A 26,878-nucleotide genomic window follows, 5' to 3' on the forward strand; every position below is an offset into this window, starting at 1 on the left:
TTTTGCTTGGACAGCCTACAGCCGAGCGGTATGAACATTGACCTCCAACTTTAGATAGTTCCTCTGCCCCTCTCTTCCCCCCCTCCCCCTTCCCAGTTCTTCCACTGTCTTCCTGTCTCCACCTATATCTTTTCTTTGTCCCGCCCCCCTGACATCAGTCTAAAGAAGGGTCTCGACCCGAAACATCACCCATTCCCTCTCTCCTAGATGCTGCCTAATCTGCTGAGTTACTCCAGCATTTTGTGATACCTTTGATTTGTACCAGCATCTGCAGTTATTTTCCAACATAATTTTGGATCCAGTAACAATGATATCATCAGGCAAGCTAAACAACCAATCACATTGAAGAATTCCAACCAGCTGCAAGCCAGTAAGTATAAGAGCACTGAGGCCAAGTCAGTGAATATATTTAAGGCAGAGATAGACAAATTCTTGATTAGAATGGGTGTCAAGGGTTATGGGGAGAAGGCAGGAAAATGGGATTAGGAGGCAGAGATCAGCCATGATTGAATGTAGTAAACTCGATGGGCCGAATGGCCTAAATCTACTGTAATGTGATATTTATCTCACTTTTCAAATATGTTGAAGAATACAAAGGTAAAGATCATCTTAGATGGGAGACTAAGATGAAAGCTAAAATGCAATAAAAAGACTTTAGAAAAGAAAATAAGAATTATTTTTTATTACATTTAAAAATGTGGAGTTGCTTTTTAACAGAATTGCATTTATGAAAATTAGTTAATACCAGAGACAAACATAACTGCAATAATTTCCAGCCAACTCACATTATCCCTGTAATTCTACTGAGCAGCAATGTTGGTTGCACCACTGCAACAACTTCTGCACAGAAAGATTTCAAGGGGGTTCTCAGATGTACACATTCAAGCAAGTAAATGTAGCCCAAGGGGGGTGGGTCACGTAGGTAGAACAAGTGCAGATTGCTAGCAGGTTTGACATCGTCACAATATTGGTGGCAGAGTCATTGGGAGAGGAGAACGACGAGCGAATGAAGGCATTGCACCAGTGGAGTAATGGAGTTTACACAGTGTGGAAACAGGTCATTTGATCCAACTTGCCCACACCGGACACCATGTCCCAGCTACACTAGTCCCACCTGCCCTCGTTTGGTCCAGATCCCTCTGAACCTGTCCTATCCATGTACCTGTCTGACTGTTTCTTAAATGTTGGGATCATCTCTGCCTCAACTACCTCCTCTGGCAGCTTGGTCCATACACCCACCACCTTTTGTGTGAAACATAGAAAATAGGTGCAGGAGTAGGCCATTCGGCCCTTCGAGCCTGCACCGCCATTCAATATGATCATGGCTGATCATCCAGCTCAGTAGCCTGTACCTGCCTTCTCTCCATACCCCCTGATCCCTTTAGCAAAAAGGGCCACATCTAACTCCCTCTTAAATATAGCCAATGAACTGGCCTCAACTACCTTCAGTGGCAGAGAATTCCACAGACTCACCACTCTCTGTGTGAAGAAATGTTTTCTCATCTCGGTCCTAAAAGACTTCCCCCTTATCCTTAAGCTGTGACCCCTGGTTCTGGGGTTACCCCTCAGATTCCTTTTAAATCTTTTCCCCTTCAACTTAAACCTATGCACTCACTGGAGTTTAGAAGGATGATGGGGGACCTCATTGAACTTTACTGAACAGTGAAAGATCTAGATAGAGTGAATGAGGAGAGGATGTTTCCACTAGTGGGAGAGTCTAGGACTCAGAATAAAATGGCATATCTTTCAAAAGAAGAAGAGGAGGAATTTCTTAAATCAGAGGATGGTGAATCTTTGGAATTCATTGGCACAGACGGCTATGGAGGCCGAATATTTTCAAAATGGATATTTTTAAGGCGGAGATTGATAAAGATTCTTGATTGGTACGGGTGTCAGGGGTTATGGGGAGAAGGCAGGAGATGGGGTTAAGGGAAAGATAGATCAGCCATGATTGAATGGTGGAGTAGACCTGATGGGCTGAACGGCCTAATTCTGCTCCGAGAACCGATGAGAAGTTCAGTGATTGTAGGATTTTAAGAGATTTCATCCCAGCACAAACGAAGCAAATTACTTGGGTCATCTGGGAACACATTCCGTTTCTCTTGGACAAAAGGTACTGCCATCTTCCACAAAGCTATTCTCACAATACTTTTTTTCCCCCCGTTTATTCATTTTTGGATAGGATTTAAGATTTTATGAAAAAGTATTTGATGAAACCAACCTCTAAATTGATAAGGCTATATTACTCACTCTGTTCTGAAAAGTAAATTACCATGTCATGATCTTTCTGAAGATTGAATAATATAGTATTTTGCATGTTGATTATTATGAAGGAGTTGCTGCTTTCATTTGGCACAGGGCAGCACAATGCAAATAATAGTATTAGTTGAAAGAGAATTCATTAGCCAAATTCAACATCACATTCCCATCAGTGAAAGACCACATGAATCAACAGAACCAATCTCCTTTCACAGTGGGGTTAAAGGTAAGGAGCATAAATTTAGAATCATCAGTGCAAGGATGAGTGGGGCGAATTAGAGAAAATGGTTATTAGGTTCATAACTCACTGCCCTGAAAGGGCAATCGTGGAGTCATACAACACGGAAACAGGCCCTTCAGCCCAACTTTCCCATGCCGGCCAAGATGCCCCATCTACACTAGTCCCACCTGCACACATTTGGCCAATTTCCCAAGTCATGTAATACTGGCATTTATTATAGTCTAATAGTGTACAAGTGTGTATGTGAGGAGCTGTGTTCTGCAGGGCTGGGATACAAGAGCTGGAAGGTCCTTTACAACTGCCACTAAAACAGTGGGCACAATGGCTTCCTACTTTGGGAGAATCTGATAATGATATGAATTCTCCTTTATCTCAGTGTTCTCCCCTCCATTGATCTGGGCTCCCCACTAAAACTGTATACTTTTTACAAAATTGTTAAACATGAGAGAATCTTGCCAGGCATGAGCTGTTCAATTATAATCTATTAAACCAGAGTAATGGAGGGTGAAGTTCAGGAGAAACAGGTGATATTAGAATGGTGTTTAAATAAAATATCAGATGTTGCTTTCACAAAATACATTAGGGATTGTGAATGAAGATAAAGTTCAATACAAATAAAGTATTAAATACTCTGCTATTTCATTCATTATTAAAATCTTTCCCGAAAATACGTAAAACCCGACCTCTCCAAAAGAAATCCCTGTTCAACCAACAATAATAAGTTGCACCACTTTTCTGTCAGTTCCTCAAGCTTTGGTGTATTACGAGTTCCTCTAAACTGGTCTGGAGGTGAGCACCACTTTCACTCAATTCGACTCAGCTCATTATAGTGATCACTTTTCAACCTAAGCTGCAAGCATTGGACAACAATGTTTCATAACCGCTTGCACCAATCTTTAAAGTAACAGCCTCATTGTGACCGGTTTTTCACAAGCCTTTTTGACCTACATCACAGTGCTTCTTCCCCCTTTAAAAAGAAAATGAACAATGATGGATAATTGCATGTTTGCTTATGTTCAAGAATATAAACTGGTATATCAAGTTACGTCGAAGAATTTATATATACATACATACATACATACATATTCACAAGCTTTAGAAACAAGGAAGGACTCTTACTCACCAGAGAATTTCTGGAGGCATCCCTTAACCTTGTACCTTGATTCATAAGATTTAAATGCCGATGAACATTTTGATCTCTCGGGTTACATGTGCAGACACCTACTCATCAACAACATTACCAGGGCACTGTCTATCTTGTAAACTTCACCTCTACTGTGTGCACTCCGTTCTATTCACATTCTCAGATTCTGCTGTTTTTCCCACAGAACATGGGATAACATAGAACTAGTGTGAACAGGTGATTGATGGTCAGTGTGGACTCAGTGGGCCGAAAGGCTTGTTTCCATGCGATATATCTAAAAAAAAAGTCATGCATTTTTTGTCTTGCATCTTGATACTGACCTCATAACATTGAGCATTCTCTCAAATTGTTCAGCTTCAAATGCAACAGGTCGACTACAAGGAGCTCAATAATTAACAGCTTGGTTGAGAACAAACATTTTGATGGTGACTCCACCCACGCCAAGAAAAATCCCTTTCTGAGGCTCTGATCCTTATGTGATATTCCTTCATGTCAACCACAATAAACTCTCCGAGGGCCTTTCTGATTCGTGCCATTCTAACATCTCCCATAAATTCTTCCACTTGCCTAACAGCCCTTGCTTCACAATTCTGAATGGATTTTGCTCATAGAACTTCCTCTTCACTCTGACATTTACATTCTCTCTGTCACAACTCTTGGGTTAGTTGCTCGTGCTAACTGTGTGTTCCAGCACCATACTCTCATTATAACCCAGCTCTTTCTCAATGCTCTTTTGCACCCATGCCCCGCAGAATGCGTCTTTAGTCCTCCACTATACTCCCTATATACCGACGACTAGATGGCCAAATCTAACTCTAACATCTAAGTTTGCAGCTGACACCACTATGAGGGGCCGGAACAATCTCATGAATGATGACAAGACAAAGTACAGGAAGGAGACAGAGAACTTGGTCACATGGTGTCAGGACAACAACCCCTCCCTCAATGTCAGCAAGACAAAGGAGCTACTTAATGATGCAGTACATGCCCCAATCAGCATCAATGATGCTGAAGTGTAAATGGTTGAGAGTTTCAAGTTCCTTAGCATTAATATTACCAATGGTGATCATGGACCAACCACATTAAGGCGACAGCCAAAAAGGCCTCTACTTCTTTAGTAGTCTGAGAAAATTCAGCATATCTCCAAAGACTCTGAAAATTCTATAGATGCACCATAGAAAGCATACTGTCGGATTGCATCGCAGCTTAGTTTGGGAACAGCTCTGCCCAAGTCCCCAAGAAATTGTGGAGAGTTGCAGATCCAGACCATCACAAAGTCCAAACTTCCAACCATTGACTCCAACTACACATCACACAACCATGGAAAAACAGCTGACATAAAGCAAAGACTTATCCCACCCCAATCATTCCTTTTTCTCCCTGGTCCCCATCTAACAGAATGTTCAAAAGATTGAAAGCGTGTGCCTCTAGACTCAGGAACAGCTTCTTCATCTCCCTCATCAGGCTTCTGAAAAGTCCTTCAATAAGCTAGGGTACTATCCAATTCACCCCTATCCCATCGTGAACATTGGATGTCACACATGAAACTGATGCACTACCATGCTGAGAACTATATTCTGGAACTATCTTCCTTTCCATCTATCTATTGTACTTGAGTTTACAATCTATTCCCTCTATCTATTGTACTTGAATTAAAGGAACTATCTTCCTTTCCCTCTATCTATTGTACTTGAGTATGACTAGGTTGTATATGTATGGTTTATATAATCTGTTTTGATAGTATGAATTAAAGGAACTATCTTCCTTTCCCTCTACCTATTGTACTTGAGTATGACTAGGTTGTATATGTATGGTTTATATAATCTGTTTTGATAGTATGCAAAACCAAGCTTTCCACTGCATCTCAGTAATAATAAATAACTATATCACAAAATAATAAACCTAAACTAAACTCTGCCACACAAAGCATTAACACACCTACTAGAACATTAAACTACACTTTAACTTACTATCAAACTCGATCTGGGCAGCCAGGACAACCCTTCTTTGTACCAAAACCTGAATGACCTTTATAAATCTCTATACCTTTTACCTTAGGTCCAGATGCTACATGTGCACCAGAAAGCCTGAAACATCCATTTCCACCTGTCCCTGGGACCTTTAAGGACTGTAGCAAGTTCACAATCTGTGTAAAAAAAATAACCTAGATATTGGAATGAGAGTGGAACTGCATTAGACCTTCAGCAATGAAGCTGCCCACTCTGCTCTGCTCGATCCCTGATGATTGCAGCTTGGATGATGGGGAAGGAAGGTAAATGGAAAAGCCCCATTTCTACAAGGCAGAGGATGCATTTGGCCCCACAGTAGCTGGCAAACCTTCCCCATCCATATTGGTGGCTTCTAAATGCTTGTTTGTACGTAAAGGTTGTCTATAAGTCAAGTGCTGGCAACCCAGGGAGGTCTGGTGTGGATTTTTGGGGGGCAGAGCTGTGAGAGAAAGATGGGATAAGTGACAAGATAAAACAAGACAAATTCTTACAGGCCAAGTCCTTATTTTTGAAAACAATGGGAAATGTGGTTTAAATGAAAGGCGTACTGAGAAACGTGAAGGATTTCAGCCAACTCAAGAATACCAATCTAACTGCCTTCCGTTTCATCAATTTGCAAACTAGAAACGAGTGATTAGTCTTACTTTCAACAGACTAGGACTTGCATACAGCCTAACTTTGCTACCATTCTAATGTATTGTGAGTTTCATTAAACAATCTAGAGTCAAGTACCACCCTCACACACAAGAACATAGAGTGGCATGTAAATGCAGCTGAGTTACTACAGCTTTTTGTGTCTATCTTCAGTATAAACCAGCATCTGCAGTTCCTTCTGACATTGTTTGTTTTAGCAGTTGATCTTTAATTGCAGCTACAGGCAAAAATATTTCTACGATTAACCCTGTGATAAGCCTTAATGCAATAGCAATTCTCACTCTTCGAGCAATTTTTGCTTTCACGTATTGGACATATACGCCATTGTACAAGACCTTTTTTTTAAACCTATGATGTAATCAAAATAGTTGTTATGAATGGAAAAAAATGCTATAAACGAGTTCCTTTTCAATTCAATAAGTGCCAGGTTAAGTTGTTCAATTATTAACAAAGTAAGATGCAAAAATGTAACAACGTTTTTTAAGAACATTTATTGAATAGTTTGGCATAATGCTTTAAAACTATTACAAAAAATGCAGGACAGATATTCCAATGAGAAAGTTGAAAAGAGTTGAAATGCTCTTTGATATATATATATGGATATGCAGGGTACAGAGGGATATGGCATATGGGTTATCTGCAGGTAGATTTGAGATGGTCTTTGAGTCACGGTGTCATACAGTGTGGAAACAGGCCCTGTGGCCCAACGTGCCCATGCAACCAACATGTTCCATCTACACTAGTCCCACTTACCTGCATTTGACCCATATCACTCTAAACACGTCCTATCCACGTACCTGTCTATTTGCTTCTTAAACGTTGCGATATTTCCTGCCTCAACTACCTCCTCCGGCAGCTCATTCCATACACCCACCACTCTTTGCGTGAAAAAGTTACCCTTCAGAATCCTACAAAATCTTTCCCCCTTCACCTTAGGATCACCCCTCATCCTCCTGTGCTTGTTTCATACACCCACCACCCTTTGTGTGAAAAGGTTTTTCTATTAAAAAATTCTTATTAAATCTTTTCCCATTCACCTTACACCTATGTCCTCTGTTCCTTGATTCACCCACTCTGGGCAAGAGACTCTGTGCAGCTGCCTGATCTATTCCTCTCATAATTTTATACACTTCAATATGATCACCCCTCATCCTCCTGTGCTCCAAGGAATAGAGTCCCAGCCTACTCAACCTCACCCTATAGCTCAGACCCTTGTGTCCTGGTAACATCCTTGTAAATCTTCTCTGCACCCTTTCCAACTTAACATCTTTCCTATAACATGGTGCCCAGAACTGAACACTATACTCTAAATGTGGCCTAGTCTTATATAACTGCAACATGACTTCCCAACTTCTATACTCAATTCTCTGACTGATGAAGGCCAATAAGCAAAAGCCCTTTTCACAACCCTATGTGCCTGTAACACAACCTTCAAGGAACTATGTACCTGCACTCTCAGATCCCTCTGCAGATCCCCTCCAGAGCCCTACCATTCACTGTCTAGGTCCTGTCTATATTAGACTTGCAACACCTCACATTTCTCTGTCTTGGCATCATGACATTATGGACAGCACAGACATTATGAGCTGAAGGGCCTTTTCTCATGTTGTCCTTTTCTATATTCTACAGACATAAACTGAAAACAACAAAGTTTGAACAAAAATGTGTCAATAAATTGAATGTTAAAAAAGGAATTCAGACCAACAATGATTACTGTAAAGTGAAGATGAAGAAATAAAATAAAAGGGAGAATTGATGACACATTGAGACCAAGGAGGAAAGTTTACAAACACCTGAAAAGAGGAGACCTTTTTAAATTAATAGATATTCTAATAAGATGTGAAATGAATCTCTTCTCCAAACAAAGATAGTCAAAGTAAAATCAATTTCTGAAATTTAAATTTTAATCAGCTGATCTGATCGCCACATGGTTTCGCCCCTTATCTAACAGCCAATAGAGGTGCTCCAGTTGAAAAAAATTCCCGAGCCATTCTCAGAGCAGTTTCCCTTTCATTCAATGCCAGATGCAAATAGGCGCAGCATTTAATGTGCACAGTCTGACCATTTGATACACAACAGACAGACGTGCAGGATTATTAAGGTAGAATTAAGAAGGGTCAAATGGATCTCCTTATCATAATTAGCTTGAGGAGAAATGAGTGTCATACAGTTGAAAAAGTGGCATTCAATTGAAAAACTGATTTAACTCAGAGCAGACTAATACTGCGCCCATTCACTTTTTGGCAGAATTTGCATTTGCCTTGCATTTTTTTTTCGGATGTCATCAGCTGTAATGCAACATGAAAAGTAATCTCCAATGTAATTTATAATGCCCTTTGTCTGAAAATCGACAATTCTTATTTTCAGAACAATCAATCTTTACAAACAGCAATACCCCTGAAACTGTGCTACCTAAGAGGCCAATATTCTTGTTAAGATCCACAACTTTCTCGTTAAGATCAAAGGCTCTCTGTACTCTCATATAGAGCCTCAAATGTGACTTGGCAGCTTTATTCGTGGAGGTCAAGGTCGTGGTTGCTCTTTACCTTCCTAGGACTAGTCCAGCCTGCTGTTGATCCCTGCTATATCTTACAATTTGCGGCTCGCAATTGCATTGTGGAGATTGCCTGAGCTGCTTTCCCTTGTTTTACTTCCCCCTGTAGAAGCAGGAAGACCAACAGCACGGTTTGGCCTGTATTAAAGACTTCCCAAAATGTGGACTGCCTTTACAGACTGGCCTTTCCGATAACCTCTGCTATTAGCACCTGACTGTCCATGTCCTACTTAGAGAGATACAGCATGGAAACAGGCCCTTATGGCCCACTGAGTCCATGCTGACCAATGTTCACCCCCGCATACGAACACTATCCTACATACTAGGTAAAATTTACAATTTTACTGAAGCCTTTTAACTTACAAACCTGTACGTCTTTGGAGCATGGGAGGAAACTGGAGCACCCAGAGAAAACCCATGCAGGCACAGGGAGAACGTACAAAGGCCACACAGACAGCACCCGTAGTCAGGATCGAACCCAGGTCTCTGGTGCTGCAAGGCAGCAACTTTACCGCTGCGCCACCATGCCACTCCTTTGGCAGAAAGAACATGCCTCCTTCGTGCACTATTGTTCACCAAATTATCCAGGCCCTTCTGGCCTCCACCATTGCCAGAGTGAGGCCACTTGCAAACTAGAGGAACAGCACCTCATATTTCACTTGGTTAGTTTACAATCCAACGGTATAGACATTGCATTTTCTAATTTTTGAGAACCTATAACAACCCCCACCCCCCACACCTTTCTTCCCCGCAGCTCTTTTTCATCCCACTCCCCCCCCCCCCCCTTATGTTTCACCTGGAGTTTCACCTATTTCTCCCCTCCATTCCTTCCTCTGGGTTCACAATTCACATCTCTTCAATCCTTTTGTCTCACACCTTCTGTTTTTTTAAATCTCTGGCCTTCGTCTGACCATCTACCGAAAATAAAACCCTCGCCTATGTTTACCTATTACCTGTCATGCTTTGTCCTGCTTATCCTCTCTTCCAATTTTGAGCTCTCTCCCCACCCCATCCCTTCCTCACCATGAATGAAGAAGGGTCCTGACCCGAAAGGTCACCAGTCTATGTTCTCGAGAGATGCTGTCCGAACTGCTGAGTTACTCCAGTACTTTGTCTCTTTTTTGTTGTTGTTAATCAGCATCTGCAGTTCCTTGTTTATTCCTTCTGACCTCCTTGTAAACACTTGGCCACTGATGTGTCTCTGTCGGCACCCCTTCTCCAATGACTGCAGCATCCACTATTTGGTCACAACAGTTTCCTGGTGTTTTTTCTAATCTCTTTCTGATACTTTTGTGAACAATGCCTGTTTGAGTGCAGCATGTTCCCATGTTGGAAACTTGGGTTTATATTTTGTTATGTCCCTTTAAGAGTTGACTGCAAAAACTGGACCCATGAGGCTAAATCCTGGCAGATGTGCAAGCTTTCAATTAAGAATGCTATAAGAATGCATTCAAGAGAGAGCTAGATAGAGCTCTTAAGGATAGCGGAGTCAGGGGGTATGGGGAAGGCAGGAACGGGGTACTGATTGAGAATGATCAACCATGATCACATTGAATGGCGGTGCTGGCTCGAAGGGCCGAATGGCTTATTCCTGCACCTATTGTCTATTGTCTATTGTCTATATACTAAAACAGACAGTACGACATTTCACAAGGTGCCCAACAATGTTCTCTAAAGCACTCAAATGAAAGTCTTTCAGGTTGTGGTACTTTCTGAAAGAACGAGGGGTTAGCCACACTTTGGCTTAACACTATTCTAGACCAGTGCATTGTCTTCAGTAATATCATCAACTTAATCTGCTTGGAAAAATGCAAGGCAGGATGCCTGTTATCCTCGTCGGCTTTCCTCCCTTTTGTAAAAGGTTGCTTAGTAAAGTTCACTGGTTTCTTTTTCACACCACCTGACACACAAACATACATTGCTTCATAAGAGTGTCAGAAAGAGATAAAAACACCATGCTGACTCAGACTATAAGCATGGCGAACTGCATGCTCAGAGTTCAGCATTAGTCCCTGACTGCGTCAATCTGAACAAGTCTGAAATGTGATACTATTAATACAAATACAGGCAATCCCATACATTACCTAGGAGGGAGGTGGTTACATTCAGAGGAAACTAGCCTTATGTGGTTTTTCGTAATGCAAAGCAGTTCCATCTACGCATGCACCAAGAAACACGAGTTAAAAACAAGATTGTGTCGATTTATTTACTTTTTTTTCGTAACATACTTTCCATGGGAGCATAATTTATTCAATTTCTCAAGAGAGTCAAGAATGTCACATGTTGCAGCAATGGATGAAATTCTTACTTGCTGCAGCTCTACAGGCAATAACATACAAATAAATATACAATAATCAGTAATAAAATACATTATAAAATCAGTAATACTAGATAACCAGGTCATAATAGTACAAAACCGAACTACAAAGTGCAACCACAACAAAGTCTATGGTTTCAATTTTTTGGGTAGTGATTTGTGAATTCTGTACAGGCGAGTTTCTGTAGCTGAACGGACGTAACGCAGGGGTCACCTGCACTCAAGCTACATTTAACAATTCTACTGGCTGCAGAAACCAACTAATCCATTTCAAACCTACCCATTGTTGGACAAATTCTATAAATGACATTTTTCAATTATTTTTTAAATATGTTGAAAGACTGGAGCAACTAGGCTTGTATATACTGGAATTTAGAAGGATGAGAGGAGATCTTATCGAAACGTATAAGATTATTAAGGGGTTGGACACGTTAGAGGTAGGAAACATGTTCCCAATGTTGGGGGAGTCCAAAACAAGGGGCCACAGTTTAAGAATAAGGGGTGGGCCATTTAGAACTGAGATGAGGAAAAACTTTTTCAGTCAGAGAGTTGTGAATCTGTGGAATTCTCTGCCTCAGAAGGCAGTGGAGGCCAATTCTCTGAATGCATTCAAGAGAGAGCTAGATAGAGCTCTTAAGGATAGCGGAGTCAGGGGGTATGGGGAGAAGGCAGGAACGGGGTACTGATTGAGAATGATCAGCCATGATCACATTGAATGGCGGTGCTGGCTCGAAGGGCCGAATGGCCTCCTCCTGCACCTATTGTCTATTGATATGTCAGAGATTCATGATCAAGAGTTATCCTTGCAACAGTACAGATATCATCCTAATTGTGGGAGCAGCATGCTTATATATAGCATTACTCAAGTTATAAGTTCTTGCCAATATTGTTCCTCTACAAGTATTATTCCATGATAAGTATATAAAAAAAATCAAAATGCCCATCCAATAATAAAAAACCGGCAGGTATGCAACTCTATTAATGTTTTAAGCACGGTAAAGCTTTGATTGTGTTAGCCAGCCATTTGAAAATTGTGGTTTGGCACTAGATGATACTAGCCATCTCCCTTGTTCTCACCCTGGTCTATGTACCCATGCTCCATTCAATTCACCAGGATTCTGGTCCCTGCACTTACCTTCAATCCACTGGGGCCCTAGTTTCCATGGTTCCTTTAAGCTTACCAGGTTTACTGGAAAAGTTGTTATAATGCTACTTAATATCTAAAAAAAGTGATAATAAATGTTCACTTGAGTGCAGGCTACCATTAATGCTGCTGTTCCAGCAAAGTGAAATGGGTGAAATACTACATCCAGTTCTTTATCATTCTATAAACACTAATTGCTATCACTCATCTCCTAGGGTCACAGTTCTGAGGTGTCTAAGGTGTGTAATTAGACCTCATAAAAAATGATACTGCATCATCTTAATGCTCTTACATTACTAATCTTTTTTTGAGTCCCAATGCCAGAACATTGCCACTCACATCTCTGTGGAGATGGTAGAGGCACATGTACTTTGGAAGATTATTTATCTTGAAATTTATTTTTAGTCACAAACAAAAGGGGGAAAAAATAATTGAGAGTGTGCTAACAAATCAAAAAAGGAATTGTGTCAATAAACAGCATTTTGAATAAACTGGACTCAAACACACTTTTCCATTCATCCCATTCACCATAGATGTCGAGAGGAGTTACAACTTCCACCCACAAACCAAGGTAATCCCACAGCTGAGCGTAGAAACACAAACAATAATAAGATGGATGACCAGTCCTTCATCCAAGCAGAAAAATGTCTTATACCATCATGTCCAAGTTGGTCTGACTAGAACCCTGAAGAGAATTGGGGGCAGGAATGAATGGAGTTGCATACATTTCTATTAATACTTTGTGCCTCCTCTGGCAATATTTAAATAACTCCACAGCTTTTTATAAAACAGTGAACTTCAAAACAAATGAAAACAGCATCCTATCTAATCAGAACTAATGTGACGACATGCAACTCCATAGGATTCATTCCAGATCTTATTCCATAAAACTGTCTACTTCAAACCTGGATTAATCGCATCACATCTGCGCCTATTCAGATTGTACTGCACCATTCTGAAGTCAGCTGACTACAACTGGACTATAACAAGAAATTGCAACTTAAACATTAATTCAAAGATGTGAATGAAATGGAGCTCTTCATCAATATTTCCCTGTAGCATTAAATCTGATATTTTAGCTATAATTTGTAAGGAGTGTGCTATTGATTGAGAGTATAATTTGAGCAGAGGGAGTATCGACATTCATAAGTTTTGGCTTGACTGGGAGTTGTGTAATCATTAATAATTTAAGTTGCTTTCAATTATGAACAACATCAGTGCTCTCAAGGTCTGGGAAACTGTGTAGCTAAAAAAAAAAGAACCACCTTAAGCAATATAAATAAAATAAGTATAAACCTGGTATCCAAGAGATAACTCTTCTACAAACTTGTAATGTTATATCTGAAATTATGAAAGTGAATATTATGTCTTACTTTGGCACTTCACTAACTACAAACCCTCATCTATTGCAAGTCCACTGACTCCAAAAGTTACCTTGACTACACCTCCTCCCACCCAGTCTCTTGCAAGGACGCCTTCCCTTTCCCGCAGTTTCTCCATCTCTGCTGCAGCTGCTCGCACAATGAGGTTTTCCACTCTTGTACATCTGATTGTCTTCTTCCTTCTGGTAATGTGGTTTCCCCCAGATGGAGCTTTCGAGGGTAACTTCCCCATTTCCTGTTGTTCTGCTCTCAACCATCCTTTCCACTGATATAAGGAGAGTGCTCCCTTGGTCCTTACCTTTCATCCCACCTACTTTCACATCTTACACACCATTCTCTGAGACTTTCACCAGCTTCAATGTAATCCCACCACCAGTCACATCTTCCCCTTCCCAACCTTACCCGCTTTCTACAGACACCACTCTCTCCATGACTCCCAAGTTGGCTCAATGCTGTCCACTAACCCCTCTCCCCCCCCAGGCTCTTTACCCTGCACCGCAGGAGATGCAGCATCTGTTCCTGCACCTGCTCCCTCACCTGCATTCAAGCACCGCAAGAGCCCTTCCAGGTGAAACAGAGGTTTACATGTACCCATGCCACCTCGTCTACTGTATTTGGTGCTCCCGATGCAGCTTTCTCTGCTCCAGTGAGACCTTCAAGGGTAGACGAAGCCCGCCAGGGCCCACTGAAGCTCCAATTGCTAGCCATTTCAATTCCCCTTCCCCATCCCATACTGACATATCTGTCCTGGGCCTCCTCCACTGCCAGAGTGAGGCCACACAACAAACTGGATGAACAACACTTCATATTCTACTTGGGTAACTTACAACCCAGTGCTATGAACATTAAACGCTTCAATTTTAAGTTACACTTCCGAATCCAATCTCCCCCCCTGGCAAGCAACTTTCTTTCCACTCCCAGCCTTCGCCACCCTGGCTACTTTTCTTTCCTTTACACGCTCATCCTTTCCCTTCCATTTTCCAGCTCTCCAATTTTTCTTCACCAGCCCTATATACACCCTTTTATTTTCTCTTATATTTGCCATCCTTCACTCTGGTTCTACATTTCACTCACTGCCTTCCTTTCTTATCAGATTCCACCATTTACACACTTTCGGCTGCTCCCCATTCCACCTCCAACTTTGATCAGTATCTCTACAGTTCTCTTCCCACCTGACATCTGCCAATCAATCCTCTTATGTGAATCCACAGGCTAGCTCTTGCCGCACCCCTTCCCCTCACCTCTTTCTACCAACTATCTCCCCTTCACTGTGGATCAGTCTGAAGAAGGGTCTCGACCCGAAACATCACCCATTCCTTCTCTCCCGAGATGCTGCCTGACCCTCTGAGTTACTCCAGCATTTTGTGTCTACTTGTTCCCTTTCACTCCATCAGTCTGAAGAAGGATCCTGACCCAAAACATGGCCTGTCCATTTCTCTCCACAGATGATGTCTACTCTATTGAATTCTTCCAACGGTTTATTTTTTGTTCAAGTTTCCAAAGATGTACAGGTTTGTTGATTAATTGGCTTGGTATAAATGTAAAATAAATTCCTTGCGTGTGTTTGGTAGTGTTAATGTGTGGGGATCGCTGGTCGGTGCAGACTCGGTGGGCCGAAGGACCGGTTTCTGCACTGTATCTCTAAACTAAACTAAATTCCAGATGATGAAGCTCAAAATACAGGTGATGCATTTAGTGGGAGAAATTTGAGAGATTAAATTGAGTGAGATATACCATTCTTGGCTTGTGGCAGATTTGTGACGTAAGCTTTTTCCTACCTTAAAATATAAAATGTTGTACAATTTACTTTTTCATATGAATTTGCTGATGTATTTTGAAAAGTTAAAATTCCTTTAGAAATTTGGACTGATGAATAGAAAACTGTTGGCAAGCAAATCCAAACTGTCTGTAAGCAAAACCTAATCTAGTGGAGCTGGACAAGAGATGTTACCAGTTTTTCTGAACAGCTATTGCATACATATTTATCACTGAAGGGAAAAGCATAACATTATTCCAGCCACAAATTCTAAAATAGCTTTGTTCCCAGGCTAACCAGGCATTTTTGCAAACAATAATGTGGCCACTCTCCACATTTTCATAAAACTGAGAGATTACAAATATTAATTTGTTAGAGAAGAATGTTGAGTTTTACCAAATAAATAGATGGTATTTTATATCACAAATCTGCCAAAAGCCAATAATAGTTTATCTCATTGTCAACAAAGAAATGCAAATGCTGGTGTACATAAAAGGACACAACGTGGTGGAGAAACTCAGTGGGATAACATGGATAGGTGACCCTTTGTTCAATCTGAAGAAGGGTCCTGACCCAAAATGTCACCTATCCATGTTTTCCAGAAATGCTGCCTGACCTGCTGACTTACTCCAGCACTTACTTTATTTAATTTCATTGCTTGTTTGGTATACCCAGTGGCTGTGATATCTGCAAATTATTAGCCATTAACTCAGTTCACTCACTTAGCCAAATAGTGGACTTTGCAGGGAGGGTAAACATAACCAGGGTACCAACATGCAATTATCACTTTGAATGCCTTGATGGTAATTGATATGCAACAGACCAAACTCTCTATTGGTTTAACTGTTAATACCTGTACTTTATTGATGCCCATATTTGCTTCCAAGTAAATTTAACACATCATAATATTGAGGGAAATGGAGGGAATGGAGGGATATCGATCACATGAAGACAGAGGCGATTAACCCAGCATCATGTTTTGCACAGACATTGTGTGCTAAAGGCTTTGTTCCTGTGCTGTCCTGTTCGATGCTCTATTTTAATTGATGAGTTGAAGCTCAAAATATTGATATTGTGGTGTGTTCCAGCTATCACAGCAACCCCATAGCCATGGCTTACCATCATCTCCTTCTTATGGGCAGTTTGGAGCAGCATTAAATAAGTTCCTTGCCAACAAAATGTGCATTCCTTCTGTTTTACATATCTCATTACACACCTATTGCAAGATACCTTAGTTACAGTGTCCATCCTGAGTAACATTGAGCATAATGGGGCATATAGAAAGGCAAAGTTTCCTAGATAGGGAAATCTACCCACCTCTTATCCAAGTTATTCATCTTGTTCCAAATTACTATTAATTGCGCTGCTGGTGGATAATATGCGGTGCTGGTTGCCTTCGGAGGCTGTGGTGGCACTGCGAGAGGGGCTGCGACTCGCCTTCGGAGGCTCTGAAGGCTTCGGCCACGGGCCGCGTGGATATCGGAAGCTCGCAGGCCCCTGGGTGGGGGCCGACATCGGGAGCTCCGGCTGCGGCAGCGTCTTCACCCACCCCGAATGGCGGGGCTTGGGACGGCTCACTGCGGACCTTTCACCATCCGGCGCAGCCTGAAATAGGCCGCGGGATTTTTCTCTGCCCGGCGGGGGTTTCAATGTCGGGAGCCCCGACCGCCCCGACGTGCAGCGGCAGCGTCTTCGCCTGTCCCGAATCGTGGGGTTTGGATCGGCCCGCTGCGGACCTTTCACCGTCCGGCACGGCCTGGACGGTGAATGGGAGAAGACGGCAGGGGAAGAGAAAAGACATTCTGGCCTTCCATCACAGTGAGGAGGTGACTGGAGGAGACTCACTGTGATGGATGTTTCTTTTTTTTGTTTTGTGTTGGTTTGTGATTGTGTGTGTTCTTGCTTATTTTTATTGCTCTTATTGTTGGACTGTGGGTAATGGAATTTTGTCCAAAAGACGTATTCTTTGGATGAAAATAAAGGTTATTCTGATTCTGATTCTGTATACACCAATAGGAAATAGCTCCTCTGAAAAATGAAGCCAGTTGGCAAAAAGTGTTTTGATAAATAAAATGTCTTTCCTCATTGGAAATCGTGGAAAAGCTTTAGAAGGTAAAGGATCATTTGTAGGAGTTCAAAAGGTGGCTCACCGCCACTTTCCAAGCTAATTAAGGAAGGGTAATGCATGACTACAATGATAGTAATGTCCGGGTAGAGATGAAAAGACAAGAGGGTGTCAGATAAGGAGAGAGGGGTGGAATGTAAAGCCAGAGGGAGGGATATGGGTGGAAGTGGCAGGGGCAGAATAGCGGGAAAGGGACTCAGGGTTGGGAGATAAGTGATTGGAGGGGAAAGGAGAAGGGTGACCAGGGCAGCATAGTGGGGGGAAAGTAGGTGTATGTAGGGTGGTGAGAGATCAATTATTACTTAAAATTTGAGAATTTAACGTTTATCCTGCAACTGGAAAAAGAGGTGTTAAAAAAAACCCAGAATCGGTTATATTTTTAGGAATTAGGTCAAATCTGACATAAGACTTGAGAATGCAAGGTGGGAAAAAGCATTCCATGAAATCTTGCTGCATTTGTTAGGAAAACTGTATTCTCCTACACATCAGTTATTTTGAACTATCTCATTCCTGTAATTAGAGGGGCAATCTCTTTTACTGCATCCTTCATTTACATGTTGGCAAGATGGCTTGCAGACAAGTGCCAGAGCTTGTGCTCCCAAACCCGTGCAAAGTCAAAGTGCAGGATACTGTACATTTAAATTACATTTGTAAACTAATATTCCAAGTAATTCTAACCATAGATAAAAAGGTGCTAATTGTAACATTAAAACCCTGCTCTGTGAGACCTGTTACATGGGACAGTGTCTACCCTGTAGGACAAGAATATAGCGCCCTTGCTATTTGTTGTCAAGGACATATTTAATTTGCAATGAAGTCATCCAGAAGTTTTCAGTGAAAATAACAACATATGCAATTATTTTTAATTGCATTGCATGCGCAGGTTCCAATTCACCTAATGAGCGTAAATCAGCCCAATGTTCCGTCAGCCTATTCAGCAGCGCTTAAAGATCTCATAGTTCAACAAGGAGCAAAAATTGTATAGAAAGGAACTGCAGATGCTGGTTTAAACCGAAGATAGACACAAAAAGCTGGACTAACTCAGCGGGACAGGCAGCATCTCTGGAGAGAAGGAATGAGTGATGTTTTGGGTTGAGCCCCTTCTTCAGACTGGTTAGGGATAAGGGAAACGAGAGAAATAGACAATAGACAATAGGTGCAGGAGTAGGCCATTCGGCCCTTCAAGCCAGCACCACCATTCAATGTGATCATGGCTGATCATTCTCAATTAGAACCCAGTTCCTGCCTTCTCCCCATACCCCCTGACTCCGCTATCCTGAAGAGCTCTATCTAGCTCTCTCTTGAATGCATTTGCAGAGAATTGGCCTCCACTGCCTTCTGAGGCAGAGAATTCCACAGATTTACAAATCTCTGACTGAAAATGTTTTTCCTCATCTCCGTTCTAAATGGCCTACCCCTTATTCTTAAACTGTGGCCCCTGGTTCTGGACTCCCCCAACATTGGGAACATGTTTCCTGCCTCTAACGTGTCCAACCCCTAAATAATCATATGTTTCGATAAGATCCCCTCTCATCCTTCTAAATTCCAGTGTATACAAGCCTAGCCGCTCCAGTCTTTCAACATATGACAGTCCCGCCATTCCGGGAATTAATCTAGTAAACCTACGCTGCCGCCGTCAATAGCAAGAATATCCTTCCTCAAATTTGGAGGCCAAAATTGCAAACAGTACTCCAGGTGCGATCTCACTAGGGCCCTATACAACTGCAGAAGGACCTCTTTGCTCCTATACTCAACTCCTCTTGTTATGAAGGCTGACATTCCATTGGCTTTCTTCACTGCCTGCTGTACCTGCATGCTTCCTTTCAGTGACTGATGCAGTAGGGCACCCAGATCTCGTTGTACATCCCCTTTTCCTAACGTGACACCATTCAGATAATAATCTGCCTTCTTATTCTTACCACCGAAGTGGATAACCTCACACTTATCCACACTAAACTGCATCTGTCCAAGTCACCCTGCAACCTCATAGCATCTTCCTCACGGCTCACACTACCACCCAGCTTTGTATCATCTGCAAATTTGCCAATGGTACTTTTAATCCCTTCATCCAAGTCATTAATGTATATATAGACGGTGTATTAATAGGCGGTGATGTGGAGAGATAAAGAACATTGAATGAAAGAAAGATATGCAAAAAAGTAACGATGATAAAGGAAACAGGCTTTTTTGTAGGGTGAAAATGAGAAGCTAGTGCGACTTGGGTGAGGGGAGGGGATCGAGAGAGAGGGAATGCTGGGACTACCTGAAGAGTGAGAGAAATCAATATTCGTTGCGACGGCTGATGGGGTGGAACTAGGTAAGGACGAGGGCTCAGCTGAAGTCAGAAGAAGGGTCTCGACCCGAAACGTCACCCTTTCCTTCTCTCCCGAGATGCTGCCCGCTGAGTTACTCCCGAGACCCGCTGAGTTACTCCAGCATTTTAGTGTCTATCCTCCGGCTCAGTTAGGTGTACCTTCACTGACAATTTTCCTTCAATCAACTCTCAAAATTTAAATCAGTCACCTCAATGCTATTTATGCCGACTTGCTCTGGACCAAATAGTTCTCATATTTGGCTGTGCAATAAAACATTTCATGTATGCGAAAACACTCTGGGACATTTCTGAAATGTCACCCTCTCTGCTCAGGTTTGCTCAATCTTTACTCTATGGGACTTTTCCGCTGAAGCTGACTCGGTAATATTGGTACCGAGAGCACTGGAACAAGTCCGCACCGAAGTAAAGGAATGCAACAGTCGTTAACGTCTTCCTTCCACTGCAGTATGTTTTGGGTAAAGGGGGAACTTGTGAAACACAACACAGTCTCAAACGTCCGATTATATCTTCCCTCTTGAGTGATGAAGGCAGTGTGTGCGTGGTTTGGAAAGAAGCTATCTGCGGGGAGGTGGGGTGGGGGTGAGTGCCAAAGACTTCAACAACTTTCTTGCCGGCTCTAATCTCAGGCGAGAAGGAAGCTGAGTGAAGCGGCGACAGTGGAGTGAGTGAGTCCCTCCCCACCCCGGTGCCCGGTGCCCGGTGCCCGCCCGGCCGCCCGGCCGCGATACCAGCCCCAAGTGGCTGCAAGACAGACTTTACCCGGCGTAGTCGGAGATCCGCAGGGAGCTGGTGGACCGCGACCGCGGCTTCATCACGATGTGGCTCATGGTGGATGTGTGCGGGGGGTGGGGGGGGGGGTACTCCACGACCCCGGCGCCGGCTCCGGCTCCGGCTCGCTGCCCTCCCTCTTCACATCTTTAGTCCGAGCACCTCGACTGGTGGGTGGCTCTGGCGCTGGCTCTGCTTCTGTCTCTGCCACTGGCTCTGACTCTGTCTCTGTCTCTGTCTCTGGTGCTGCCTCTGTCTCTGTCTCTGTCTCTGCCACTGTCTCTGTCTCTGTCTCTGTCTCTGTCTCTGTCTCTGTCTCTGTCTCTGTCTCTGCCACTGGCTCTGTCTCTGTCTCTGTCTCTGCCACTGGCTCTGTCTTTGGCTCTGTCTCTGTCTCTGCCACTGGCTCTGTCTTTGGCTCTGTCTCTGTCTCTGCCACTGGCTCTGCCTCTTGTCTCTGGCTCTGGTGCTTGCTCTGGCTCTGTCTCGCCCTCTGCGAGATGTTTCTTCACACAAGCCCGAGTTACTCAAGCTTCAACTGTTCGGAAGTGACAGCGCTCCCTCCCTCCCTCTCTGCCCGCCCTCCCTCCCTCCCTCCCTCCCTCCCTCCCTCCCTCTCTGCCCGCCCTCCCTCCCTCCCTCTCTGCCCGCCCTCCCTCCCTGCCCTCCCTCCCTCCCTCTCTGCCCGCCCTCCCTCCCTCTCTGCCCGCCCTCCCTCCCTCTCTGCCCGCCCTCCCTCCCTCCCTCCCTCTCTGCCCGCCCTCCCTCCCTCCCTCCCTCTCTGCCCGCCCTCCCTCCCTCCCTCCCTGCCCGCCAGCCACTGTCTGCTCTGCCCCGGCGCTGCACAGCGGCTGTCTGTGCTTTCCGCGGGACGGAGGGAGGGAGGATGGGCCGCCGCTGCCCTCTCTCGACCCATGTACATGAGAGAGAGCAGTGCACTTGTGCCAGACCACCCCGCCTTCGGCCACACTCCCCAGGCAGGGGGTCCATCCCGTCTACCGCCGGCTGCTTGAGGCAATGCTCCCCGTCCCTCAACGCCGCCACTCCCTCATTCATTATCCCCGCCACTTCTCACATTCCCAATGATGCTCTCAGGAAATCCCCGGACCCAAACGCACTGCCCCCTCCCCTTGACGTACACTACTTTTTTAATTTTGTTCGCCAGCCACTCTCTGTCAAGTTTTCGCGGGGAGTTTGCAACAATGCACACTGAATCAATGGGTCTGAAGAAGGGTCTCGACCCGAAACCTCGCCCATTCCTTCTCTCCTGAGATGCTGCCTGATCTGCTGAGTTACAATAGACAATAGGTGCAGGAGGAGGCCACTCGGCCCTTCGAGCCAGCTCCGCCATTCAATGTGATCATGGCTGATCATTCTCAATCAGTACACCGTTCCTGCCTTCTCCCCATATTCCCTGACTCGCTATCTTTAAGAGCTCTATCCAGCTCTCTCTTGAATGCATTCAGAGAATTGGCCTCCACTGCCATCTGAGGCAGAAAATTCCACAGATTCACAACTCTGACTGAAAAAGTTTTTCCTCATCTCAGTTCTAAATGGCCTACCCCTTATTCTTAAACTGTGGCCCCTTGTTCTGGACTCCCCCAACATTGGGAACATGTTTCCTGCCTCTAACGTGTCCAACCCCTTAATAATCTTATACATTTCGATAAGATCTCCTCTCATCCTTCTAAATTCCAGTGTATACAAGCCTAGTCGCTCCAGTCTTTCAACATATGATAGTCCCGCCATGATACTGCAGCATTTTGTGAATAAATACCTTCGATTTGTACCAGCATCTGCAGTTATTTTCTCACACTGATGGGATGGTCACTGTCACACCTTCGGGGCATTTTTGCCTTCCCCATGGACAGCTTTTTTTTTACAATTGAAATTGCCGGGGGAGAAAGTTTCCACGATGAGTGTCTCGTCCCTAGTGTTTATGAAGTAAAATTAAAATACATTTGGACAGGTACATGGATAGGGAAGGTTTAGAGGGATATGGGCCAAACGCGGGCAGGTAGGACTAGTTTGGATGGGGCATCTTGGTTGGCTTGGGCAAGTTGGGCCAAATTCTGTTTCCATGCTGTGTGACTCAATGACTGAGTGGATAAACAACTATCAGGATCTCACTCGATCATGCTGCCAGCAACAAACATGCCTTTAAGCCTCTACAATTGCTCCAAATATGTACGGAGTGGATGAGAAAATTGGATAACAGAAATATTGTGAATGGGTGATCAATGACAATGGAGTGAACTGGGTGGGCCAAAGGCATTTTTCTATGCTGTATCCCTAAACTCTTAACTAAACCTCTGTCACCATGTCTGCTACAGTACGTCCACATGACCTGTCATGCCTCATTGATGCAGCTGCATCATTGAACATTAACTTGGTTTGAGCTGTGATGTGCACACTGCTGTGCATCTCCCCACACCATGGGCCGAAGGCTCTGCCTCTGGCAAGTATATCACTTTGATTTCCCTATTTCTAATGCAACAACAAGAAGGCCTTTCAGGACAAACGTCATACTCCAGAGAATAGATGGCACCAGAAACCCACTTAAAAGTGATCTTGCTCCAGATCTACATGTCACATCCTGCTCCAGGATTGGTCAGGGGTTTGTTACAATCTTTCAGCATTTATCAAACAAAGTTAGGATAATTTCCAACATTTGTTCAAAAAAGAAATTGCAAAGCAACATTTAACCAACATTTAAAATATGTTGTAGTTGTAATGATCATCTTTACACCATGAAAATATCTTACATTGTATGCATGTGCGCAGTTGAAAGCGGAAATCCGGAAGGTGCCATCAATGATATCCTTGTCTTGAAATTGAATTTTACCCTTTATTAGTGTATTAAACATGTGCAGTGAATTGCACTAATGCCCAATCAGATTCAGTGACATATCTAGAAATTTGCTAAGAATAGATCAAAAGCAGCATAATGCTATGTTGCAGATAGAGTCACATGCTAAACTGGACCTCTTGACAGGAGATAATGAAAAGCTCCCAACTGCTGCCTCTCCCATGCTGATGACTGGGTAGGGCTTGGAACTTAGCCTCTTAACACACGCATACGTAAGCATTGTCTGTGAACTGTCGCTCAGTGACTGAGGTTGGAGTGACCTTGGAGTGGGTGACCCAGAGAGAGGCGACACGAGCTGAACAGTTTCCATTTATCTTGGAAGTCACTCCACTCCCTAGCAGTTTTTGGAGAAGAGACGCAGTATTGAAGTGAGTAAGAAAAAAATAATGAAGTACATGACACTGGTTCATGCAAAAGTGAACATATTGTGAACCTTGGTTAAGAACATGGCTTGCAAGCCATCGTTAAATAACGATTGAAGTGCAAGAACAGCCATGGTTAGGCTGATTGGAAGAACAGGCCTGAGGGCTAAACGGCTACTCCTACTGTTACTTCGTATGCCCATATGTTCCATTGTGCCTCCTGATGGATGGAATCAATACTGCGGCTGAGGAAGGCTCTTGCAATGACTTTCCCTATGGCCTTGTTTTTTTTTGTTGACATATGACATGTGAACTTGCTTAGCATGTTGTTGGTGTAGAATGATAGTGTGACTATACCAGATAGTTTGCTGTGGGATAGAGCCATGGACACTCGTGTGAAGTACATATTCAAGGTTCAGAAATTCTTCAATGTGCTCTTTCCAGCCGATGCTGGCTGACTCCTTGATCAGTTCTCCTCAATTCTTCATTCTCACCTTATCACCACAAGACATAGGAGTAGAATTACACCATTTGGCCCATTGACGGCCTGTCTGTCCGTGGGCGTGGGGAAGAGAGTGGAAGTTTTGTTGCCTCCATCACAGTGAGGAGGTGTTTGGAGTCACTGTGATGGATGTTTGTGTTGGGGTCATGTGTCTTGTGTTCTTTTTTTTTTGTATGTGACTGCAATGTAATTTCGTTCGGCACCTCGGTACCGAATGACAAATAAAGCTCTGTATTCCTGTATTCCTGTTGAGTCTGCTCTGCCATTTAATCATGGATAATCTATTTGCCCTCTCAACCCCATTCTCCTACCTTCTTCCTGTAACCTTTTTTACCCTTACTAAAGAACCTATCAACCTCTGCTTTAAAAATACCCAATGACTTGGCCTCCACAACTGTCTGTTGCAATGAGTTCCATAGATTATCCACCCTTTGACTAAAGAAATTGCTCCTCATAACATTCTAAAGGTACTTCCTATTATTCTGAGGTTGTGCCCTCTGGTTCTAGACTCGCCCACAACTAGAAACATTCTCTCCACATCCACTCTATCAATTGTCACCTAGGTCCTTCAATGGTTATTCATGGTTTTGACAGCACTCAAAAATCTGTGCACGTGTTTATTAGGAAGCTGTGGGATCTCCTGGATGGAGATGGTTCCTTATTGTGGATATTAGGACTGTCCAGATGCAGTTGACATTCCTCCCATCAGCCCCCAAAATAAAGGGGTGCAACAAGAATGTGGAAAACTTTGGACACTTCCCTATCTTGAGAGCCACCTCACAGCAAATATCCATGATGAAATTCACCATGATCTTCAGTGCACCAATTGCCTTTGGTCATCTGAAGGAAAAAAAGTGTTTTAAAGATCAAGATTTGAAATCCATCACAAATCTATGTCCTGGTCTCTGCCTTCTTGTGATTTCTGATGGACTACCTAGAGCAGGCATCTCCAGGCTCGACAGCTACAATCTATGTTGCCTTGGTAATTTGTCCAATGCATTGGCATGGTGATTGTCCTCTCCCAGACCAACATCCACAATATTCAGGCCTTAGTTACACTCATTCAGTTCTAATGGACAAGCTATGATGTTCGCTCAACACTAGACTCCACAAACAAGCACTCCAGTGCGTGCTCCATCGCAGAAATAATTAACTGGTTGGCTGGTGACTCAGGTGTGATCACAAGGCTTCGTTGAATAAAATAATTTCCTCACTGACACTTGTCAGATCAAAATAGAGAAGGAACATTCTGGATGGCATAGAGAGAGCTGAGTTTGTGCATCAGGAGCACATAGAAACATAGAAAATAGGTGCAGGAGTAGGCCATTCGGCCTTTCGAGCCTGCACCGCCATTCAATATGATCATGGCTGTTCATCCAACTCAGTATCCCGTACCTGCCTTCTCTCCATACCCCCTGATCCCTTTAGCCACAAGGGCCACATCTAACTCCCTCTTAAATATAGCCAATGAACTGGCCTCAACTACCTTCTGTGGCAGAGAATTCCACAGATTCACCACTCTCTGTGTGAAAAAAAACTTTCTCATCTCGGTCCTAAAAGACTTCCCCCTTATCCTTAAACTGTGACCCCTTGTTCTGGACTTCCCCAACACCGGGAACAATCTTCCTGCATCTAGCCTGTCCAACCCCTTAAGAATTTTGTAAGTTTCTATAAGATCCCCCTTCAATCTTCTAAATTCCAGCAAGTACAAGCCGAGTCTATCCAGTCTTTCTTCATATGAAAGTCCTGCCATCCCAGGAATCAATCTGATGAACCTTCACTGTACTTCCTCTATGGCAAGAATGTCTTTCCTCAGATTAGGAGACCAAAACTGTACGCAATACTCCAGGTGTGGTCTCACCAATGCCCTGTACATTGACCAGCAACTGCAGAACAAAATAGTGAACCATATACCATTGTTAAAGTTGCACCTCCAGCCACATGTGTGGTAAAGGCTGTTGGTCATACACAGGCCTTATGAACAACCGCAGAACTCGCAGACTTAGAGCGGCAGGATACTTGGAGTTCAGAAGAAAAGAAAAGGTGAAGATTAAGAGTGGAAAGAGTAGCACATAGACCCTGAAGAAATTCTTCCCATGACAATTATAGAACATCTGCATAAAAATTTACATCAAGGTGAGAGAAAATACAGGGGAGGAAAGTCTTGCTGATCTTCTGCACGTATTGTCACCTCCCACATGATGATTGGCCCAGTCGTGCGTCACGTGTAGCTTGAAGCCAGTCTGAGGTGTGGGATAATCAACGAGGCAGGAGGTAGCTGCAATGTGAATTGTATAAAATGGCTGCGTCCAGCACTGCAACAGCTAGTGATGAGACATCAGACATCCTGTGTATTAAGGGTGGCAAATGCTGTGTGTCAGGCATCGATGTCAGAATGTAGACCGCCAATGAAGGTCATATTGGAGATTTCAGCGCACTGACCTTCTGAGTGTATGC

At 43.4% G+C, this 26,878-nt stretch overlaps 1 protein-coding gene across 5 annotated transcripts in view; it reads right to left on the reverse strand.

Annotated features, from left to right (window-relative positions):
- The window catches only part of pde4d (phosphodiesterase 4D, cAMP-specific), an 805,358-nt gene that overhangs the window by 175,295 nt on the left and 603,185 nt on the right, over positions 1–26,878 (reverse strand). Inside the window, exon 1 of one of the 5 annotated variants that reach the window (XM_078397184.1) lies at positions 20,680–20,767. The exons of the other annotated variants lie outside the window; for them this stretch is intronic. Within the exon in view, the coding sequence (XP_078253310.1) occupies positions 20,680–20,747 (68 nt within the window). The 5' untranslated portion in view covers positions 20,748–20,767. Of the gene's footprint in view, positions 1–20,679; positions 20,768–26,878 lie in introns of those variants that run through there. 5 annotated transcript variants of the gene reach the window in all.

The sequence above is a fragment of the Rhinoraja longicauda genome, chromosome 1, assembly GCF_053455715.1.
Source record: "Rhinoraja longicauda isolate Sanriku21f chromosome 1, sRhiLon1.1, whole genome shotgun sequence".
Lineage (NCBI taxonomy): Eukaryota > Metazoa > Chordata > Chondrichthyes > Rajiformes > Arhynchobatidae > Rhinoraja > Rhinoraja longicauda.